This window comes from Mytilus californianus, unplaced genomic scaffold (assembly GCF_021869535.1).
Source record: "Mytilus californianus isolate M0D057914Y unplaced genomic scaffold, xbMytCali1.0.p SCAF_5, whole genome shotgun sequence".
NCBI classification, from domain to species: Eukaryota; Metazoa; Mollusca; class Bivalvia; order Mytilida; family Mytilidae; genus Mytilus; species Mytilus californianus.
The window spans coordinates 79,319,071-79,343,373 of NW_026262701.1; the positions used below are offsets into that span (position 1 = coordinate 79,319,071).

Below are 24,303 nucleotides of genomic sequence, written 5' to 3' on the forward strand. Positions count from 1 at the left end.
GCAAATAATAATGATATGGTAGGAGATACACACCAAACAGGAAGTGTAAATTATTATATAATAAGTATTGTGCAATAGCAAGAAATTTTCAATTGCACAGTATTGCACAATAGCAAGAAATCTTCAATTGCACAGTATTGCGCAATAGCAAGAAATCTTCAATTGCACAGTATTGCGCAATAGCAAGAAATATCCAATAGCACAATATTGCGCAATAGCAAGAAATTGTCAACTGTACAGTATTGCGCAATAGCAAGAAATATTTAATTGCACAGTATTGGGCAAAAGAAGATACTTCGTATAAATTGCTTATTTCTTGACCAATTTCAATGGGGTTTTATTCTTGAATTCTTGGGGTTCTTTAATATGCTGAATCTAACCGTGTATTTATTTTTTGGATTTTGGGCCCCGTTTTTAAATTGGTCCACATTGAGGTCCAAAGGGTCCAAAATTAAACTTTTTTGTTTGATTTCATCTAAAATTGAATTATTGGGGTTCTTTGATATGCCGAATCTAACCGTGTATTTAGATTCTTAATTTTTGGTTCCGTTTTCAAATTGGTCTACATTAAGGTCCAAAGGGTCCAAAATTAAACTTAGTTTGATTTTAACAAAAATTGAATTCTTAGGGTTCTTTGATATGCTGAATCTAAACATGTGTTTAGATTTTTGATTATGGGCCCAGTTTTCAAGTTGGTCCAAATCGGGGTCCAAAATTAAAATTTGTTTGATTTCAACAAAAATTGAATATATGGGGTTCTTTGATATGCTGAATCTAACCATGTATTTAGATTTTTGATTTTTGGGCCCCGTTATCAACTTTGTCCACATTGAGGTCAAAAGGGTCCAAAATTAAACTTTGTTTGATTTCATCAAAAATTGAATTCTTGGGGTTCTTTGATATGCTGAATCTAACCATGTATTTAGATTTTGGATATTGGACCATAATAGGTGAATGTCCAATTTAAAATTTTTAAGTTCTTAGACCACATTCATTCTGTGTTAGAAACCTATGCTGTGTCAAATATTTAATCACAATCCAAATGCAAGCTGTATCAAGCTTGAATGTTGTGTCCATACTTGCCCCAACTGTTCAGGGTTCGACCTCTGCGGTCGTATCAAGCTGCGCCCTGCGGAGCATTTTATTGTTTTTTGTTTCCAACTGTTCAGGGTTGTACCTCTGCGGTAGTATCCAGCTGCGCTCGGCGAAGCAGTTTATTGTCAAATATATTGAAAAATAGAAACTATAAATTACAACAATGATCATCCTGAAAATTCGAGAAAATGCACACTGACTTGTCTTTGAAATCTTACCAAAAGCTCAGATATCTTATGCAGAATATAGTTATAATAATTTCAAAAACAAATTGATTTTGAAAGGTCAGAAACCTTTCTGAATTTTTCATTTGAATATAAGCCCAAAGTGTAGGGTGACGTAAGAATGTTCGTCTCTGTAATTGTTTTTTTGGGGGGAAATTGTAAATTTGACTGTCAGATTGTTTCCTCATTCGTTATTTAAGTTATTAGTTGTTTTTTGTTTGTTTTATTGTTTAAAAGTATATGAAAACAACATTACATGTGGGGGTAGAAAAGATGAAAGTACATGATGACCAAGAGTATGTATTTTGTATGTGGGGGTAGGAAACAATTCTGTTCGATCCTGTTCCTGGCTTCCACAGTATACTTTAGAAATTGTTTTTGTTTACTCATTAAAGACATTGTTTTTGTTTGCCTGAGGATAGCACTATCTAACTTTGATATTTCAATCAAGTCTCTATCTTCATATTTTCAGTTACTAATTAAATAATTTGACTACAAAAATATAGTCAATTTCCACTCATTATAAAAAGTTGATGTTTTGTTTATTTGTGAAATGATTTTTACACCTACAGATAGTCATGCTGAAACTTTTATGTTTCATTACCATGTGAAAAGTATAATGAAGAACATGTTATAATGATGAATTATTGATCTGAATTAACAATTAAAACCTTGAACTAAATGCAGTAAAACATTCCACATGTATACTGCATGAGTAAATACCTTTTATTTCAAACATCATCGTTAGCATTAAATATTTATTTGAATATCCTGAGAATAATCATTTTATAAAAATTTGTGTGTATTTGAACACTATGCATGATTTAAAAAAAAAAAAAAAAAAGAATAAAGATCTATATTTATGTGATTCCTAGGATTGGTTAAAAGTGTTTATTTCCTTGTATGACACAAAAAACGGAACTTAAATTAGAAAAATTCATATGCGATATTCAGCCAAAATGGCTGACATGGTACTTTGTTATACTGTAATATCTTGAGTTTTTTTTCTTAACGATTCTAAAATTGTTAAATAAGCGCATTCAATATAAAGTAGGTTTAATTCTTTGCTATTTTGTCAGTTGATGATGGTAGTATTTTAGTTCTAGAGATATTATGGACAGTTATAAGTGTGTGGGTATCATTTTATTTCATTATAGCCTTTAATGTCATTAATATCTGTCTCTATAATGTATGTTTTGTTGTTGAAAAGACATTTTTGTCTTCCCAGGAATGAGCAAATAAAAACAATAAAATTAAAAACGACTATATTGAGATTTAAATCCTTCAGATAGTCGTCAGAATCCCACAGGCCTGTAGCTTCCTACAAATGGGATTGGAGGAGTCTCTGATGTAACCAAGAAGCCATTTCCTTTCGTCTCTATTAATAATAAGACATGATTTGTGGTTAATGTACCTAGTTTGATGTGGTTATAATTAAACTTCATTTGAGGTAAAATATTGGAAAAATAATCCTAAGAATAGCTCTGTGTATTGCGTTTAAGAAACATTCCAAAGACGTAATTTTGAATTGTACTGATTGTGAAACTGTAAATCTTGCCAATGCTTATTACTTTGTGTGTGTAAAATGTAGTTACATGTAATGTGTACATTATCTCAGAAACATTCTCTCAGAAACATTATATCTATTGTGCAATAACACTGAGGTTGTGATTTCGTTACCTGCTCGTTGCAGGTGCATTCAACTCCTATCTAAATATACTAGGATTTTTAGTTTTCCTGCATAAGGTCTGTTGTTCTCTCTGACTAATTCCTCCATTTATGAAAACTGGCCGTCAAGAGTGTTGAAAGTGGTGTTAAATACAAACAATCAATCATTCTATTTTGCCTAACTTTTATATTTTAACCAAAATTTTAAATGGCTTGGTAGTATAATGGTCTTTTTCATTTCATTATATCATCATTTATAATAACATGTGCCTTTTATTTCTTACCTTGCAGACTGTCAAAATAATAACTAGCGTTTGAGAATTTATGAATATAAAGGAAAATTCTGGCATTCAGAGCATTGTAGCCGTTGGCACTTCATTTGTATTACCCGAGAACATTGTAGCAGGCACTTCATTTGTATTACCCGAGAACATTGTAGCAGGCACTTCATTTGTATTACCCGAGAACATTGTAGCAGGCACTTCATTTGTATTACCCGAGAACATTGTAGCAGAAGGCATTCATATTTAATACTGAATTAATCATAACCCTGGCTTGTCCTTCTTTTCTGGTGTCTATGAAAGCCGATTATTAAATTTTTACTTGCAATGAGCGTTGCAATGGGTGTAGCAAGTGGAGCAAGAACATCGTACTCTTCTGAAGCACTTGAGTCCACCCCTGTTTATTTGGTGGAGTTTGTGGTGTTCAATCTTATCAAATTCTGTTCGTTTTTTATGCCCCCATTACTCAGTTGCATGGGCAAATAAGTAACCGATATCTGTCAGAGCATAATGTCTTGATTAAATTGCAACAATTTACTGACCAATCAGATGACAGCGATTTTGCTAGCGCTCGTCTTTTTTGTCATTTATGAAACGGTTTTCAAAATGACAAAAGTATCACTTAAATTAGGAAAGTGTAAAAATATTTTCGCATGAAAATACTATAATTCTACCTGTCTTCATGTTTCTGACAAGTTTATGACCCTCAGCTAATTAACATTTACAACAGATGTTATAAGTTGTGATTACAGGTAATCTGCTTATCAACATCGGATGGGTCACTAATCTGTTAATTATTAATAAACTCCATAATTGACCATCATAATTATCCATAGATGAATCCGGATTCATTCTGAATTTATTATCTACTTGTCACTTCCCATTTTCATTTCATTTGAAAATCGAAAGTAAAAGTCCTGATCAATTCTTGATTAATTTACAATTTACAGTCATTAGAATCGTTCTCTTAAGGATTTGAACAACTCCTTGGTTCCAACTTTATAGAAATGAATTCCAATTATTGATTTAAATGTTTTTATAAGGACAATGATTATGCAGTGAAATAGTCTTACAACTTACTACAAGTTCATTTATGCTGTGATTCCTGGTAAAAAAAAAATGGAAACCAACTTTTGTTGATAAGGAATGTCCCCTGAAACTAACTTTTAGATCTTATATCCTAATCTTCATATTTAAGCGCCAAATCAGTTAAATCATGCAATAACTGCCTATTAGTAGTACATGCCTTAGTCCTTCAAAGTCTGACATAGATGTATAGCTAGTATTATACATCCTTGGTTCTTGATGTTACCCCAAATAAGGTTGATTTTCATCTCGCACAAAAGTGACTAAAGCTCTCAAAATCCTAACTTAAACCGTGATCAGATGACCCAAATTAATTTACCTTGGTTATCAGACTAGATGTTATTTACCAAACACCTCAGGTTTTTACCACGTGTTAGTACAATATTTAAAGCAATATATATCTTGAGATATATATATATATTTTGACAGTTTCTCGTCCTGAACATGCATGAAACATTTGCCACTGGACATTAAGCAACCTTCAATCAATCATATTTTGACAGAAATTATACTTTTTCATTTGATATCATCTTTGCAGCAAGTTCATGTTTTATGGATGACATACTTTTCACAAAGTTATGGCCCTTGGACTTAACTCTTTGTTCAGGAAACAGTTACATTAACAAATATATATAGAAAACTCATAAGTTTTATATGAAGTGTATCTGCAATCATGAATTTTTTCTGAGCCTTGCAGTAAGGAAATAATGTGACTTCAACAAAACTTGTAAACATTGTTAAATCATGGTGGATGTATGGCTTAATGTTTCATTTTTTTAAATTATATTTTGTTTCTCACAATTATTCGCTAAAAAAACCTCCGGAAACAGTTGCAATGCACATGTAATTGACATATGAAATATATCAAATTAAAAATCAGGCCATAAGCTAGGAAGGTGTAAAATGTCAAATTCAAATCATTGGATAAGAAGGTGAAAAAATGCTTCATGAGGTGATGGATTAAAAGTAATATGCAATTCTCTTGTGTAACATTATTTAAAAAAAGCAGGAGCGATGTTACATTCAAAGGGAAATAATGATAACTTATTTATTTTAAATTGATTAAAGGCCAGTTAATATTGATCTTGTCATGAAAATATATGGTACAATGTAGAGTAAAGTAAATACTTCCTGGAAATGTAATGTACAATATAGAGTACAAACAGTACTTATGGAAAAATCAATTACAACCCACTGCAATAAATATTTCTTGAAAGCTTAATGAACAGAGTAGAGTACAAAAAGTTCTTCCTGAAAAAAAAACCAAGTTCATCAAATAGTACATACAGAATACAGTACAATGAATATTACTGGATCGTTATGTACAATACAGAGTACAATAAATACTTTATACGATAAATGCTAACTATGAAATTTATGAACATAATAAATAATTTTTGTGCTAAGATTTCACCAAAAATTGATATTTGATATGCTGTTCCAAATTCCCTGTTTAAAAAATATTGTGGCCAGCAGCTATTTTCGAAATGGCTGCCAAAATACATAAAACTTCATAGTGTTTTGATTTTCGACTAAAATAAATACCCAATGAACTTATTTTACTTTATTTGCATCAGTATTAATCACACAAGAGTGAGCAGGAGGGGCTCTTGATGACATGTAAGTTTTCTAGTTACCATATGAAAATTAGTGCAACATATATGAAAATTAGATGTACAACATATATGAAAATTAGATGTACAACATAAAGTTCAATATATACTTCCTGGTTCCTTGATGTGCAACACAGAGGGCAATAAGATACATGTTTCCTAAAACAATGTGTAATACCAAGGGCAATGTAACGTTCTTTTAGTATATCAAAGCATAAGTTTTGGTGTAACATTAATGAAAAGTAAAACCTAAAATTTAATTTTTGGTGAATTTTGATGTGACGTCATACATTTATGATTGATTGATTGGTGTTTAACGCCACTTTCAACACTATTGTGCTTTTTCGTGTCTGTCAGTTTTTATTGATGGAGAGCGCCAGAATGCCCGGATAGAACCGACGACCTCCAAGGCCCCACATACATTTAAGTATGTTGAGACTGTTTTAAAGGATTTAAAAAAAAAAATGTTTGCCATTATTTCTGTTTCATATATTTCAACGATTAAAGTCTGTTGTTCCCCTTGTTCTTAAAAATAGGTAGAAAAGCACTGTTCATAGCTTAACTTATTGAAAAATTATTTGCAGTCATATTTCATGTTCAGAGCATTCAACCCCCTTAACCATTGTCTGTTAATTTTTTCTGCTATTATTTAAGGTAGAAAATAGCCATGAAATGAAATGCATATATGCATCAGTGTTTGGCATATGTTGATACATACTTTCTTGCTTGAAATCTTAAAGTTATATTAAGATTTGGTTCACATATACTATAAGATTTAAGCAACAAGATACAATTTTTAGTTTCGATTTTCTCTATTTTGTCATTTCTGGGATGCCTAAATAAGTGCTAATATTTATTAGTGTTGCCTCAAGTGGACTTGAACGGTTCTTTTAAAAAACTTACTGAATGTTTGACTGAGTCCGTCCAGTTTTCTTTAACAGATCTTTATGAAATTTTGACAGTATTCCTAGATTCATTATCCTTAGTTACCATTTTGATCGTTTTCCAAATTACCCCTGGTATTAGTCCAGAGTAAATATAATTTTTTTGGTCAAACTGTAGGCTTTTTTCATGTGTCTTGTGCAGGACACAGTTTTCTTTCAACTTATTTAAGAATTTATAAATTTTGATAAAATCTCACAACCTATAAATGCCACTATGTTATGCCTCCATTTTAATTTTTGACTGTTTACAGATTTGATGTTATAGAGTTATGGGACTTTAATGGTATTATTATTAATAATAAGGGGAAAAGGCATATTATGTGCTCTTGGTGCATCTAAATATTAATAAAAATGTTGCTGAATATTTTTTCTACCAATTGGAAAAGGGAGAGTATTGCGTTGTTTGAATAAAAGCCAGTAATATTCTAATAAATGGTTACAAAAGTGACAAAAATATTTTTACTGAATATCTAAATATAATTTACCTTCTAGATACACTTCATAATAAGTAGCTGAATGAAATTAATTGATAATTGATTTCATCTGAAAATATATCAGTTTATTGACATTATAAAACTATCTTTTTCTTAATCTTTAATTTTCTAAACTAAGCAGACGACAAGAAGAATCTGAATGATTTTTGCTACAATTATGAGTTACCAACATTAGATTCATCAAAACATGTAAAACTATTTCATATAAATTCATCATAACCCACAAATTAACAATTATATGAATAAAAAAATGAAAAAGTTGGAAAATGTATGTAATGAAAAATTCAGGATATTGAACTGGGTGTTTTCCTTGTAATATTCCTGGAATTTTTTCCATGTAAAATTCAATGAATTATTCTTTTATGGTAATGATTATTGTTTATAAGGTATTGACAAATCTTAAAGTCATATATCTTGCAGGGAAAAACTTCACCAGAACATTTATTTTATTCATTGTAACACCTCTCAGCAGGATGTAGTTTTATTGTGTTTGTATAAATGATGAATTATATTTTTATTGTCCCTTTGTATTGAACAATTCCCAAATTTGCAAAAACGAATTGAACTTTGTCTAGTATCTTATTAGCCTGTTCAAATGAATGTTGTTGGCCACCGGTCTGAATCTGTCTCTGTCATCTGCAGTCGTGTTTTTATAGGATCTTGTATCAGAAAAAAGTCTGCGGAACCGTTTAATTATTGAGTTTAAATGTAGTGTTGCAATGTATTTAAGATTATTATAAATCTATAATTAGTATGACAAAACAGTTTTCATTCAGGTCACATGTATGAAATAAAAGAAATCTATAACAAGTCAATTAGAATTGCGAAAAAATGTCATTGCTTGCTTTATCACAGTCCTGGTATAATTTTGTAATGTTCTTAATTAGCATAAACCTTTTAGCATAAACACTTTTCCCATATTTCAAAAAATACTGGCTACTGTAAATTCAGAAATAATGGCGAGGTTTTTATTAATGCGAATAATGCGACTTCTTGAGTATCGCACTAATAATAACTTGCATTCTGATATCAAATACATACATTTGTATGTAGCTTTACTTAAAATCGCAATAATTAAATTCACATTTTTATACGCCCGTTTACGGGACGTATTATGGTATACCTCTGTCCGTCTGTCCGTCCGTCCGTCTGTCTGTCCGTCTGTCCGTCCATCCGTCTGTCCGTCCGTCGTCAACATGTCGGACATTAACTCAAAAATGCTTTAACCAATTTGCATAAAACTTTGGTGAATTGTTTATATCTATTGACGTGAGCTCCCTTTCGTTTTTTATAAATTTTAGATTTTATGTTTCAGAGTTATGGGGTTTTATTCATTAAAAAAAGGGGGATTTTCCAATTTTCGGACAATAACTCAAGAATACTTTCACCAACTTGCAAAAAAATTGTGGTGAATTGTTTATATCTATTGACATGAGCTCCCTTTCGATTTTTATAAATTTTAGATTTTACGTTTCCGAGTTGCAGGGTTTTATTAAAAAAAAGGGGGATTTTCCAGTTTTCGGACAAATACTCAAAAATGCTTTCAGCAGTTCTTATGAAACTTTGGTGAATTGTTTATATCTATTGATGTAAGCTCCCTTTAGAATTTTATAAATTTTGCATTTTACATTTCTGAGTTATGGGGTTTTATTCATTAAAAAAGGGGGATTTTCCAGTTTTCTGACAATAACTCAAAAATGCTGTCAACAATTCCCATGAAACTTTGGTGAATTGTTTATATTTATTGATGTAAGCTCCTTTTGATTTTCATAATTTTCTAATATGACATTGAGAATTAATTGAACTTTATTTGTTTATAGTCTGACAACAGATTTACTAAGTATTGCGCAACAGCACAGTGTATTGCACAACAGCAAGAAATCTTTAATTGAATATAAATTCAATTCATATAACCAATTTCAAGTTCTTTGACTACATTTATTCAGAAACCTGTAATATGTCAAATATTTAATTACAATCCAAATTCAGACCTGTATCAAGTTTGAATATTGTGTCCATTTTTGCCCCAACTGTTCAGGGTTGGACCTCTGCGGGCGTATCCAGCTGCGCTCAGCGAAGCAGTTTATTGTTCATTTCTTCAAAAATTGCTATAATTAATGCAAAAAATAATTTCTGAATTTTCTGTTTTAACTTTTTGGGTTACAAATTAAAAATGCACCTATTTCGTATGTCCAAATTTACTTTGTCTTCAAGCATTTTATTATTCATTGGAACTGAATACATAAACCTCTTTTAACTATGTTATTTATTTGAATAATAGAAATTTGTAATCTTTTTAACAGAAAATGCTGATTCTTTAAAGCAATAAAATAACAAAATTCTATACAATAATTGTAATTATAAACTAGACTTAAGATAATGAGTAATAGTTGTGTTGCAAAATTTTATTTCAGCCCTTAGAATTTTTCTTCCTTTTGGACACAAGTCTGAAACAAGTTCCCCGTTATCTAAAGTGTTATGAATTTTGTTGAAAAAGAATTGAATCAGGACAGACAAGGAAACAAGAAAAAGGGGAAGACAAATAATTTTGAATAATAATTCATAGTTTTACAGGAAAAAATGTCAGACACTTGAACAAGTAAACATAATGTTCAATTTATTTTAGCCTGCTTCATATTCTTCTTCTCTTTTATTTTTATCTTCCTTCAGGATCAAATTTATGAAAAGGGGTATTTTTGCGATTTTATCTTAATCTTTACATTGAAAAATAAACTCCTCTCAAAAAATTCCCATTTTACAGTATACCTGCTTGGTGTAATATGCTAAATCATGTCTAAGTAGTTCTTTATAGTTTTAAGATAGAATTTATTGTCAGTGTATCATTTTCTATGAATTGCCTCAGTATTCTCTTGTCTTGAGTCTCTTTAAAATGTTTTCCATAAATTACTGTTAAACAACTCCTTACAAATAACAGTGCTTGATGACTTGAACAATTTTTCACATTTTTTGTTAAATCATGTTTCACTTGCCCACTGCAGCTGTCCTTGTGCTAAAGAAATAAATTATTACTTTGAACTTGTAATTGGCCGTAAATTATCATAGAAATTTCATCTCCAACTTTTCAAAAACAATTTAGAAAAAAAATATTTATCAAATGAAAGTGACTGTCTGTTTTATAATATTTTAATGATAATTGTTTAAGTTTTTAGTAAATTATCCTCTTTATTGAAGTTTCTTGTATTATTGATCATGAAAGGCACCTGCAATTATGCTTCAAAACAAATATTGGACGACTCTTGCAAATTATATGGGAGGGTTATAAGGTTCTTAACAATTTTGACTAATTTAAATAACATTATTTAACATTTAATAACAAATAGTCCTGCTGTTATTTCTTCCGATAGAAATTACGGCACAGTTTCTGTATACTATCGAGAAAAAAATCTGCAGAAATTACATTTTTTGACATATGCTGTTATTAAAAAATTAAGAAACTAGTTAATTTCAATTTTTTAATTGTCATTAAATCAAGTGGTACAGGCCTCAAAACCAGGAAATGTTAAAGGGAAAAAAAAATGAAATAAATTGATTATTAAAGAATTGTGTGACACTTTATCCCTCTATAAGTTATATCACCCTCATCTGGAATCAAAGGGTGTAAACTGAGAAAGAATCCAATATATAATGTTACTATAGGTGTCAGACCACCAATTCAAAAAATCCCTATCTTTTCAATCAAATTTTGCAATTTTCACAGCTTTCTTAATATTTTACCTTAAGTTTAACTTCATAGAAACCAGGTATATCCTGAATTGTACATGTATCACCTTTCTACTTGCCAATTTTCAACCCATGTTTAAAGCCTTCTAAGAAAGAACTGCCTTTCCGAAGACAAGTACTACTAAAAATAGCCCCTGGTTTTCTGGAAATCTTAGATAAGTATAATATGGAACGCATTAATCCTCAATTTTTAGTGCAAACTCATAGACAAGTAAATTTTGGCTCAAAATGGTCTAATTTATTTCTCTTTCACCAAAAGTTCCATTTCTGCAAATTTGTTGGTTAGTTTAAGTAAACAATGACATCAAAAGCACTATTTTGTGTCAGAGTAGGGCTACTTTTACATACGTTCTAAATTGGGTGAGTGAATTGGTGGTCTGACACCTATATGTTTCAGAAATGTTTGTGATTTTGTAAATAAAGTTTATAAAACTAGATAGCAACAAAGCTTAATACGAACATTTTTCATTATAACTCAATGTATTTAAAAGAAATTTGGATGGTCTTTTTATTTTAAAGATTAACAAAGAAGCTGGAATTGATTGATGGAATAAACAGATTAGTATTTGTATAAAAAAGAAATAAATATTAGTTTGATAGAGTCAATTTATGCATTTATTGGACTGACCTCCTGTTAAGGTCATTTAAGACCACGTTCACTGATGACCTTTCTTTTTGTCCAAAATTTAATGAAAGTGACCGCTGGTCTTGTTAATGAAGGTCCAGTTGTTTAGATAAAAAAACACAACAGTAAACTTCACATTTTTATTATACAAAGAAGAAATATTGTTGACTTTTGCTCACTTTAAGTGGCTAAAGAATGGTCAGTTTAGGGGTAGAAGGTTAATTTGGACATAAACTAGCCAGTGGTCAGCTCAGGACAATGGACTTCTCAGCTGTCCACCTGCCACTCTATTTATTCAGGATATGAAAAAATAATGACCATAAGTTTGATGGAAAATTAGCATTTCATATTGAGTTTTTAATTAAGTGCACTCTTTTAAGAAGCGTATAAATTTTGAAAAGAAAATGGTCAAAATCTTTAAATATTTCTAAATATCCCTGAAATTTTTAATTTAAGTAAAATTTCCAATTTTGATTTTTCGTACTTATTTCTATAGCTATCATTAGTATACCCTCCAATTTAGTATTACATATGTGGAAGTTTAGTGAAAAAGTGTTGTTTTTGAAAAGGATGTGTTTTTACTGGTTTGAATGTCTTGGCAAAGTTTGTTTCCTTTATAATTGCCGAAATATATTTCATTTCTTATTTCTTATATTTAAGTATACAAACTGAAACTTTCAGTTTATTTTCTGTTTTTTAAGTTGTTTGTTCAAATATTCATCTGTATTAAAGCAGAAAACCTTGCTTACATCATGTTTTGGATTTTACTTCCTGTATCACAACCTTGAAATGAAAAATAATCTTTGAAATCCTTTACCCCTTTAAGCATTTTTGCTGTCAGTCTCCGACAAGGAAAACAATGTTGTCCGTCATTGAATTAAATGCATAGAAAGACTGTGTCATTGTCTCTAGCCACTAGGGAATTACTTTGAAATATTTCGTCAAGATTTCGTTACAGAACCCTTTTCTAACGTCATAATATACTTTTGTCTATGTTAAAAAAATCAATATATTATGCCTCTGGTATCAAATAATTTGATCATTAATACATTATTAAGGATAATAGCTTTCAGAATTTATTTATTTTACGGAAATAATTACTTTTTTCCTGAATTCTCTAGAGTTTATAATCTCAGTCATTATATTGACAATCCTACAAATTTTAATTGTTGATATGGTTTTCAATAACTTCTGCAATCATTGTCATCGGGATTCAGCGGTAAATTACGTAGAAACTATACTTATGTCATACCATCATTTACCTCATTCCTAATCTCTGTTCACTTCTTAATCCACAATCGACATAAAACTTAATTCTTATTGTGGTTTATAGTTTTATTCCATAAAATGTATATTTTTAGTATTAAAGAACTTGTTTATTAAAATGGAATCGTAGTTACATATTTATGTTAAATGTGTGACTAATATCAGTAAAGTTTTGGGGGTGTTTGTTTTGCAATATCAGTATTTGGTTAGATTTGGAATTAGAATCGCAGTTAATATTACTGGAAGGAGAGGTGGTACTCCTTATATCAAACTACCTTATTAGGATTTGATAATTATGTAATAAAGGTAGAATCCAACCAAATGTATTCCATATAAGGAAATTACGGAGTGTGATAATTACATGTTGTACATATTAGGGATAGTTATGTAATTCCGGTTATCATGGTCTCTTAGACTTCTACAGTAATTCTCAACAGGAGAGCACTTTGGTATTTATTAAAGTAAGACAATGTGTTACAAAAGACAATTTCTGGTACATTGTCTACTAGTATATATATATATATATATATACAAAGATTGGTTCAAAAGATATTTTCAAGGGAGATTACCTTTGAAGTTTGAACACCCTTTCATTCCTAAGAAAAGTGAATTTACATAATTTGTGATGTCCTGATGACAAAACTGGAGAAAATAGTCAGATTCCATATAGAACAAGACACATCTTTGCTAGCCAAGGGTTATGATCCAGTCTCCCTCCTCTGCTTGCAAAGATGAACAAGACCATCATTTGATTTAGAGAATAATCTTCACTACAAAAGCAGCACAATAAAAAAATATTTAATTTTCTCTACACATTAATTCTTATGCAGTTCCTTAAGCCTACTTCCTGCCAACTACATAATTTTAAACACAAAATCTGTCAATAACACAACAAAGACAACACTTTACTCGACATACATTTTGTCTTTTAAGTCTAACACCTATCAGTATTTTGGAGGTTTTAAGAATTTTAATGTAAAAGATAAAGCAGTTACAGAAGGGAAAATAATATTTGTTCCCTGTGAAAGTCAATATGGATGTATCATGCCAAAACATTTTCTGTGTATTTAGACAAGTTAATAGTGTGTGTGTGTGTGTGTGTGTGTGTGTGAAGCTTGTAATATTTGCATTATTTTTAGTATAAATCCCTTTTATTTCTATATTTTCAGGTCATTGAAGTGAACAACTTGGGAAAAGTAAAATTAAAATATTGGTATGTACAATGTATCGATATTTCGAGACAAATGTATGGTTATTCTTTATATCCTACAACTCTTACAACTGTTCCAAATGAAATGTTTGGGGGGTAAAAACAATAATTTTTTTAATTTGAAGCAAACAACGTAAAAGTTCTGTGAACCTTTATTCTGTATTGATGTCATAAATAACAAGAGTGCACACGCTGAAATGTCTCGCCTTCTTTACTAATCATTGATATTATGTTGATAGTCCTAAATATAAATCTTTATTACAACTGTCACATAAACTTAACATTAACAAAGAAAACTAAACATTGACCAATGAACCATGAAAATGAGGTCAAGGTCAGATGAATCATGCCAGGCAGACAAGTACAGTTAACAATTCTTCCATATAACAAATATAGTTGACCTATTGCTTATAGTTAAAGAAAAACAGACTGAAACACAAAAACTTAACACTGAGCAATGAACTGTGAAAATGAGGTCAAGGTCATATAAAACCTGCGCGACTGACATATAGATCATAAAATATTTCCATACACCAAATATAGTTGACCTATTGCATATAGTATAAGAAAAAAAGACCAAAACTCAAAAACTTAACTTTGACCACTGAACCATGAAAATGAGGTCAAGGTCAGAAGATGACACCTGCCAGCTAGACATGTACACCTTACAATCATTCCATGCACCAAATATAGTAGACCTATTGCATACAGTATAAGAAAAACAGACCAAAACACAAAAACTTAACTATAACCACTGAACCATGAAAATGAGGTCAAGGTCAGATGACACCTGCCAGTTGGACATGTACACCTTACAGTCCTTCCATACACTGAATATACTAGACCTATTGCTTATAGTATCTGAGATATGGACTTGACCACCAAAACTTAACCTTGTTCACTGATCCATGAAATGAGGTCGAGGTCAACTGAAAACTGTCTGACGGGCATGAGGACCTTGCAAGGTACGCACATACCAAATATAGTTATCCTACTACTTATAATAAGAGAGAATATAACATTACAAAAAATGTTAACTTTTTTTTCAAGTAGTCACTGAACCATGAAAATGAGGTCAAGGACATTGGACATGTGACTGTCGGAAACTTTGTAACATGAGGCATCCATATACAAAGTATGAAGCATCCAGGTCTTCCACCTTCTAAAATATAAAGCTTTTAAGAAGTTAGCTAACGCCGCCGCCGCCGCTGGATCACTATCCCTATATCGAGCTTTCTGCGACAAAAGTCGCAGGCTCGACAAAAAACTACAGAAACGCATTGCCAACGTCAAAAACAAGGTGATATATAGTCATTGACTGTATATCACATATGAATATACAGTCAATTTGACCAGTTGCAGTATATAATGTATTATCTGTCTTAAATAAAAACATTTACTGTTCATGGATTCAGTGGGTTAAAGGGTTATAAACCACAAATATAAGAATTCAACTAACACAATTTTGCTATGTTTTAATGCTAGTATGCAGAATTTGTTAAAACCAAGAAATTGAGCATTTTTTCCTCAATTCAAAGAAATTGGTACCAAAGAAAATATACGAATACACTGTGACTAAAAACTAAACTGAGTCTCTAAGTACTACATGTATTGGTTCTGTTTTCATGTCGCCTGCTCAAAAAAAAGAGGCGAAAGATACCAAAGGGGCATTCAAACTCATAAGTCAAAAATGAACTGACAAAACCATGCCAAAAAAAGAAAAAGAACAAAAGACAAACAACAGTACACAAAACACAACATAGAAAACTAAAGACAGAGCAACCTGAACCCCACCAAAAATTTGCTCAATTTGACATAAGTTTGCCTTTTGTTTTTCATTAAACACTTGCAATTGAAATGCTAAAGCTGGCTGTAAATTCCTAGTAGTAAATAATTTCTATGAAAGTCATTTAATATTATAACATTTCAAATGAGAATTTTGGTCACTTTGTCACCTGGACACCTGTAAGTGAGTGGTCAGATAGAACATGCTTCTTTCTCAATTTATGCTAATTAGATACAAATTGTCCTTAAAACTTCAAAAGACATCTGCCTGATAACAAGTGTCCACTTCTTGCTGGCCTATTAAACTGGACATGTAACTTGTTATTCAATGTTGTATTTTCATACAAAACTAATATCTTTTGTGATTTTACGGAAGATGGTCAAGGCATGTGTGATGTATGTTTCTTTGTCCAGGGGTGTTTTGGATAATGAATTGTGAAAATATTAAATAATTTGCTCAAGTGATGTATTAGGAGTTATTACTTCCACCCGTGTGGCCTTTGTCCGAAAGATCCGTAAGATTTAAAGGGGCTTTGGTATACTGACAATGAAAAACATATTAAAACAGTAAATATTCTTCAGACTGTGAAAATCTGTTTCAGAAGTCCAAGGAAATGCTTTTAAGTTTAGTTTTGTCTCTACAAATAAAATTTTATTGAAAGAATATTTTGCATAAGTTATGTTTGATAAAATATTAACAATTATATACACATTGTAGTTGTTTTGATATGATGTTTTGTATATAACTATAAATTGTTGATCAATATGTCTTGTATAAAAAAAGTAAAAATGCTGAAAACTGCAACAAGCTTAAATACTTACTTATTTGGCCCAAATTTAACTACAAATTTAAAAGTTATCAGACATTTTCTTAAATTTGTTCTAACTAGACTAAAGTACAAGGTATTCAGAAAATAAAAACAAATATCACATTTAACGAGTTACCATGGCTACAAACCAAGACAAAATTTGTATATTTTGTAATATTTCTTGATTTTCGTTGTTTTTCATCAAATTTTAAGTATATTTAGATTAGAAAAGTATGTGCGCACCAAATAAACAACTTTATAGATAATCAGATTATGTCAATTGATATCATAAAACTTCTCTTAAATTCGTTTGTTGTTTCTTTGCTGCGCACGATATTTCCACAATGCAAATAATGATGGAAAACTCTATAAATTCTGTATTTTACATTGTCTTCATAAAAACGGTACATATTATGACGTAATTGTGATGTCATCAGATAAAAAATCGTATGTTTTTCATTTATATTTCTTGACTCTATGCATTTCCAAACATTATGTGCCAATTTGAAATAGTTGTCAAACATTTTATTTTCTTGGGCCAAAACCGGTCCTTAATGCCCCCTTCTCCTTAGTAGTTTTGCCTTTTTTTGTTGACATTGTGTCAGACTTATTGAGAACAGCACAATTGTTTCTAAACAAGTAAGTTTTATGAGTTACAGGATTAGGCTGTCGGGAGGTGGTTCCTTGTTTTATTAGTGCTGCATTTTCATTCATGCTGAAGATAGTCACCAGCATGGATACAGTAGTCATGTATTTTTCAGTCTTACTCTTACAAAACTATTACTTATTATTTATTTCTTAATTGATTGATTTTATTTTCTTATTATTCAATCCTGATATTGATTAGTAAATCAAAACTAATTTTACATGTTAATTAGATATATTTTTATGAATACAGATTATTTTTATGCTGACCTATGAATTTTACATGAAATAACAGTACATGTATATTGTGCAATATCCTAAAGGATTTGGATTCTTCTGAATCTGTTGACCACAAAGTAAATCATGAAAGTTCAAAACATCGTTGATTATTTTATTCTTTTTTGTCACTCTCAGGAGTAATTGATTGAAAATAGCACAAATCACAAATAATAAGGTCTCATTATTGATACTAATACTGCAAATTCTAAATTTTATTGCAATATTTGTAAGTATTTTGAAAATACAACAAAGTGAGTATAAAATTGATAAAAATGTCTTTTGAATATTGATTTATTAATACAAAATTTCTAAAATAGAATATTTATAAATAAATGTTACTTCTAGTAGATTTGACAGATTAGGAACAATAACTGCATAGTAATATCTGAAGTCCTGATATGAAGGAAGAGGCCCTTTTAGGGGAATATTTGCTTTGCATGACGGATGAGCTATTAGTTTCAGTCGATATACACGCCATCTTGAAATAATTACTTATCACATATAGATTCTGATTGGTTGCTTTATGATGCGGCTGAGATACAGCAACAGCTATTGGCTAAAATGAGATAAAGAATATCAGACTTTTCTCGTCTTAGAATAAGACCTCATCAAATGCCGGAAAATTTTAACTATGTGTATTTCAGTTCCGATCAAATGTCATTAATTCATGTTCGTTTTATTATGCATATATTGCACACTGAAATTCAATATTGAAATATCAATTATTAATACGTGTTTATTTGCTTTGTTAATCTGCAATATGCACGATTTGTTTTGCTAAACAATGTTCCTATACAATGTTTACAAAAATGCATTATCTGTATTTTATAACTTCTGCCATTATAGGCACACCTCCAGAGAGGCACACCTCCAGAGTCATGTCTATTTGTAAATTAATGTTTTAATTTTCAACAAGTAAAGTGAACAAAATTTTAAAAGCATGGGTGTATTGCACACTCTTAAAGTAGAACAACATCATTTTCACTGAAACTAAATATTTATTGCTGTTTCTTATTCATTGTAACGGTTGTAAATATCTTTTGGTTGTACAAGTCTTTGTTTACTCCTTGGTTTTAATTGTTATTGTCTTCATCACTCGAAATCATGTTACTCTTAATCAACATACCTAAACATTCATATATATCTTAATAAATTATATACAGAACTAGCAATCAAAATAGCAAGTCAATGACCAGCTAAAAGAACTGGAAAACCACACTCCACAAAAACACATTGACAACTTAACACTGAACAGCCAGTTTAAAATTTCAGAAAAGTTCATCTTAATAGATATACAAAAATTGATATTCCAAGTATAAGACATCCATTTTATATCAATCATAAAAATACCACATTTCCAATACTAAATCAACAACCACATGCACACATATTACCTTAAATTAGGATAGAGCTAAGCAGTCCACAGCTTTTTAGAAAGCTCAAACTTGGATACAGTTATGATCCACCTTTGAATTTTTTTCTAAAAATTTGTTAGGCTTCCTGACTCATTTTGGTCTGTTTGAAGAGAAACATTGGAAATTTTGAATTGTTGTTACGTTCAAGAAGTATAGCATAACTGTTGGGCATAAAATATAACTTGGTTACTTTTGGAATTTCTATAAAAGTTTACATAGCATGTAGACAGTCACCAAATTGTAAGATATTCAAATTTGAAGAAGAAGATTAGACAACTTACTTGTTACTATAGAAATGCACATAGAAAAAAAAACTTTTGATTTTCTCTCTAAACTTTGATGTGGCATTCTTCAATTATTTCATATTTATCATAACATGTAAAGAAAAAAATTGGGATCTAAAATACCTAAGAACAGACTCATTTTCTGAATAAGATTGGTCTAAAATTTTGACAATGTCATAAAGTGTTAAAATTGATTGCTTTTCCAACTGTAAACTTCTCAAGTTGTGTCTCTATGAGATGAAACATGGAGAACAGTAGGTAAACAAAACAAAAAATCTATGAATATTAAGTATCTCCCAAAAAGATGCATGGTTTGTGAATCAACTTTATTTACCAAGTACAACCTATACCAAAATTTATAGAAAGCCATGTGAATTAAACCCACCATTTTTAATTGCAGTAAGTTGTAGACTAGAAAGGCAATATTTATAAGATCGAAGTTATTAATAAACTAATAAAAATAATGATTGATTATGAGGAACTGTAAGGATACAAACATGAACATAAATAGTCATGAAATCTCCAATCAAATGTTTTTGTAAGAACAAGGAATTATTTGAATCTGCAATAATTTTGAATTCTGGAAAACTGATAAGAAATGTATGAGAAAACTAACCCAATTTTGGAGTGTTAGCCATGCATGGCTAAGAGGGGTTAGTTAGTTCATACTGAAATATCAGTGAAAATAAAATTAACCTTAGCCATGCGTGCATGGCTAACCTTATTTAGTTGGGTTAGTTTTCATCATACATTACTTTTCAATTTTCCAGAATTCAAAATGATTCCAGATTCAAATAACTCCTTGTTTAAGGTCTTTTTTAATGTATCAAGTAAAACATAAAACACATATATATGTATTCCCTTGTTTACAGAAGAAGAAAGGTATTTAACAGCTAAGAAGGCCAAAGACATTTCCCACACGATGATAAAAATAGTTATTCTTAAGTAAAAGGATTATTTTAGTACATTAAAAAGGATTCCCGCTGATCAGTACCAAGGGAATTTGCTATAAATATATTCTATATTTAGTAACATGCACTGTTGTTTTGATTAATATAGCTTAATCAATGATTATTTCCTTATATTGTTACTATAAAATAGAAGGCATTCAGATAAACAAAAGTTGCGTGTATAAATAAGCTATAAATAAATTTTATGATATACACAAATTTACAGTGTGTTGGAATTGTTAACTTTAATGCTTTCTTGGGAAATAGATATTTTTTATTTGTATGTCACGGAAATTGAAGAGTCTGACAGGTGTTAGATTCAGCATAGATTCCCTTACCTTAAAGGGTTTTGGTGGCAGGCTTTGCATTTTTACTTAGTTACAAATCTTTAAAGATTACTGTTATAGGGGGTCTTGGTGACAAAGTAAGCATTTTAAACAAAAAATTCAAATATATTATAGGGGGTCTCCATGACAAAGTATGTATTTTTTTAAGTCAAAGATAACCAAAAGATAACTGTTATATTGTTTTTGATGGCAAACTATTTTTATTGAGTTACTAATTATTTAAGATAACTAATGTTTAGGGTTTTGGGGAGGGGGAAAATGGGGGTCGGGAGTATACATTTTCTAAAGTGACCTGTATAAAAGAGCTTGCAAGTTGAAATATTTAACCAGGTTTATCCACAGAAAGTGGATATGATTTTTGGTTAAATGCAGGTGGACGGTCGAGCGGTTTGGATAGTGGCTCTAGTTGTATCCGTGCAATAACTTATGAATGGTTTTGCCAATTCTTTAAAATGCATTGTTTGATAGGTTCTCACCTTATTGCTTAACCAGTCGTAATAAATATGAAAACCTTTTAAAAATCAGGCTTACTGTCGTTTTGACAGCCTCTTGTTTTAGATATAACTTTTTTGAAGGTTCTTGGTTACACAATACAAATAAGAATACTTTAGTATTAGTAAATCGATCATTGGGCCATAAAGGGCATGTTACATATAATGAGATGAAATATCCATAAGTTAAAAAACAATAATGAGAATAATAATGATAACTATAGGTTTCTTATCGAGTGAGAATGGAATATCGCTTGATATCAACTCTATTTATTTAATTTCAATATAATAATGAACGAGCCTTGTGTGAGTTTATTATTACTATTTAAATTAAATAACGAGAGTTGATATCAAACAATATCCAATTCTCACAAGTTGTTAAACCTATTTCTCTTATGGTCAATGTTATCATTGTGTAAAATCAAAAATTCTGTGAATCGTTGAATAGTCTTTTGCACTGGCATACTAGTAGGAACAGCATTAAACTTAAACATTAGACATTTTATAAATTGTTTATACACTTCAGAATGTAATAGAATTGTGATAAAAATAAGATTTTCAGATGAAAATATGAGTGTTTTGTATATTATTGAAAAAAATCACATATATCTGTTGCCATGAGTGAAATGTTTATCTTCTTAACATTTGAAATTCATCAATGACCTGACCAATAGCCAATGGAAATGTTACAATATCATCTCATGATGCTGGATAAGCCAATCAAATTATACTCATTTTTTCGTATCACACTCCTAGCAGTATGATACGAGAAATATTTCTCTTCATGGGAGAAATAGACAACAGGCTACAACCATAGAGAATATGATGTTAATTTAAGCAGTTGTTTTCTTACTAACAAATCAAAGCCACAGTGTTGCATATTTCTTCATATTCACAAGAAGCCAAAATCTGTTGTCTGTATCCAGATTTTTGAATGAAAGCATTTTATTTAAGCAGAATCTAACATAACTTGTTGTTGTAGTTTGAATGCTGGATATTCCATAAGAAAATGAATTTCATCTTCAATTGAATGTAAAGAAAAACAAAATCAAATTCTTTTATCTTTGTCAATCTTTTTATCACAATCGTGCTCAGTAGCTAATTTATGAGCACTAATTTTTGATTGTGTGAGGTGCTTTCTAGCAACTAAATTCTTTACACCTTAAAGCCTCCCGTTTGAAAAAAATCTTAAATTTGAATATATTTGTAATTGACTCTTTTTTCACTGTAGCATTGTGTTTAAGATCATCTTTCGAAAATTGCATTGTACCTTTTAATTGAAACATCTTTAATCTCATTAATATTGAGATTATTGATATTATGTATTCATTTTCTAAACTCGCAGATTCCTCAAAGTTTATGAGAGGTCTTGTCGGCAGACTGCAATTTATTTTTAAAGATTGTTATGAATTCCTTTAAAGGAACTATAATAAAAGGTGTTGGAAAGGTCTGCCATCATTTTTATGTCCCTGAAATATTGTTCATCTTATTAAGTTGATTACCCATGGTGTTTCAGCAAAGCACTTATTATGTATTGATATATTCACACAACAAGCATTGATGTTTTTCTTGTTACACCATTAATCTTAACAAAATGTTTCTTTTTTCAGTGGAGTCCACTTCAGCTCCCCACAAGTACAACCTACTATAGAGCAGATAGACCAGTCCTTTGGAGCAACTCACCCTGGAGGTATGGTGTAAATTATTTTATTTTGTAGGAGATTATTGTCAAACATAAATACCTTCAAATATTGACAAAGTACCTTTTATATGAGTTCTGTTGGCCTTTTTAGCTTGAAATATTGTAAAAGTAACTTTTATAGGAGTCCTGAAGGTCTTGATAACTTTATATATTGTCAAAGTACCTTTTATAGATCTGAAGGTCTTCATAGCTTGAAATATTGAAAAAGGTACCTTTTTGTAGGAGTCCTGAAGGTCTTGATAGCTTAATATGTAGTAAAAAGTACCTTTTATAGGAGTTCTGAAGGTTTTCATAGCTTTAAATATTGTCAAAGTACCTTTTTGTAGGAGTCCTGAAGGTCTTGATAGCTTAATATGTAGTAAAAAGTACCTTTTATAGGAGTTATAAAGGTCTTGATAGCTTAATAATATTGTCTAAAGTACCTTTTATAGGAGTTCTGAAGGTTTTCATAGCTTTAAATATTGTCAAAGTACATGTACCTTTTATAGGAGTTCTGAAGGTCTTTAGGAAATATTTAGATTATTGCGTGAATGAATCCTTTCATAATCACAAAACAAACATGCTTAGGAGTTCAGGATTTCAAAAAGAATTTTATGCTTGCAAAAAATAGACAAAATTGTTTTCTTTTCTTGTAAATTGAAAATGTAGCACTTTCTACTATAGCAGCTTCTGGGCATGCCACCATATATTGCTTGTAAATGGGCTTTTTGTGGATTGAGGAAAACTTGTATTTTTTTGTGGATGTTTGATTTTATGGTTTTGCCAAAGTTTGCATACAACCTATGGAAAAGTTTGTACTTTGTTATTTAGATTCCTGCTTTACCTACCGGTATATCCAATAAAAACTGGTATTCAACAAGTAATTATGAATACACAGTATATTTAGCAGCAGACATTTATTCTGAGAGCCAATTCACAATTTAAGAAATTGTACAGTAAATAGCAATCTTTGGTTTGTTGATGAACCTGCATTCATCTTTAAGGCATTAGTTTGTTTACTCAATAGTTTTATTTTATTCATGTTAGATGTTGGGTATTTTGGGTAATCTTGCCTGGAAGATTCATACTATGTTATTGATATGACGGTGAGTCGGTAACCATTCATTCATATTAGACGTTTGTTTCCAAAGAAAGAATCATTTGAAAACATAAAAAGAATATTGTTTCTTTATGTAGACAATATTGATGGTTAATTGTATTCATCAAAAGTCATTGATCGAGATTATAGTGCTGGAGGACAGAAGGTTCCGTTCAATAAATTTATGAATTGTCTCTTGTCTAATGACTTTTAGAATTGCAAAGACCGTAAGCTACCCGTACATTTGTTTATTAAGAATTTTCATGTTGAA

General features: G+C 30.4%; 2 protein-coding genes across 4 annotated transcripts in view; both read left to right on the plus strand.

Moving 5' to 3' along the window:
• Nucleotides 1-24,303, plus strand: part of LOC127701473 (zinc finger protein 507-like) — a 323,989-nt gene that overhangs the window by 199,709 nt on the left and 99,977 nt on the right. The gene's annotated exons all lie outside the window — the stretch shown is intronic.
• The window catches only part of LOC127701505 (phagosome assembly factor 1-like), a 54,500-nt gene that overhangs the window by 16,068 nt on the left and 14,129 nt on the right, over nucleotides 1-24,303 (plus strand). Inside the window, exons 4-5 of the mRNA XM_052205396.1 lie at nucleotides 14,207-14,250; nucleotides 22,863-22,942. Of these exons, the coding sequence (XP_052061356.1) occupies nucleotides 14,207-14,250; nucleotides 22,863-22,942 (124 nt within the window). The remainder of the gene's footprint in view (nucleotides 1-14,206; nucleotides 14,251-22,862; nucleotides 22,943-24,303) is intronic.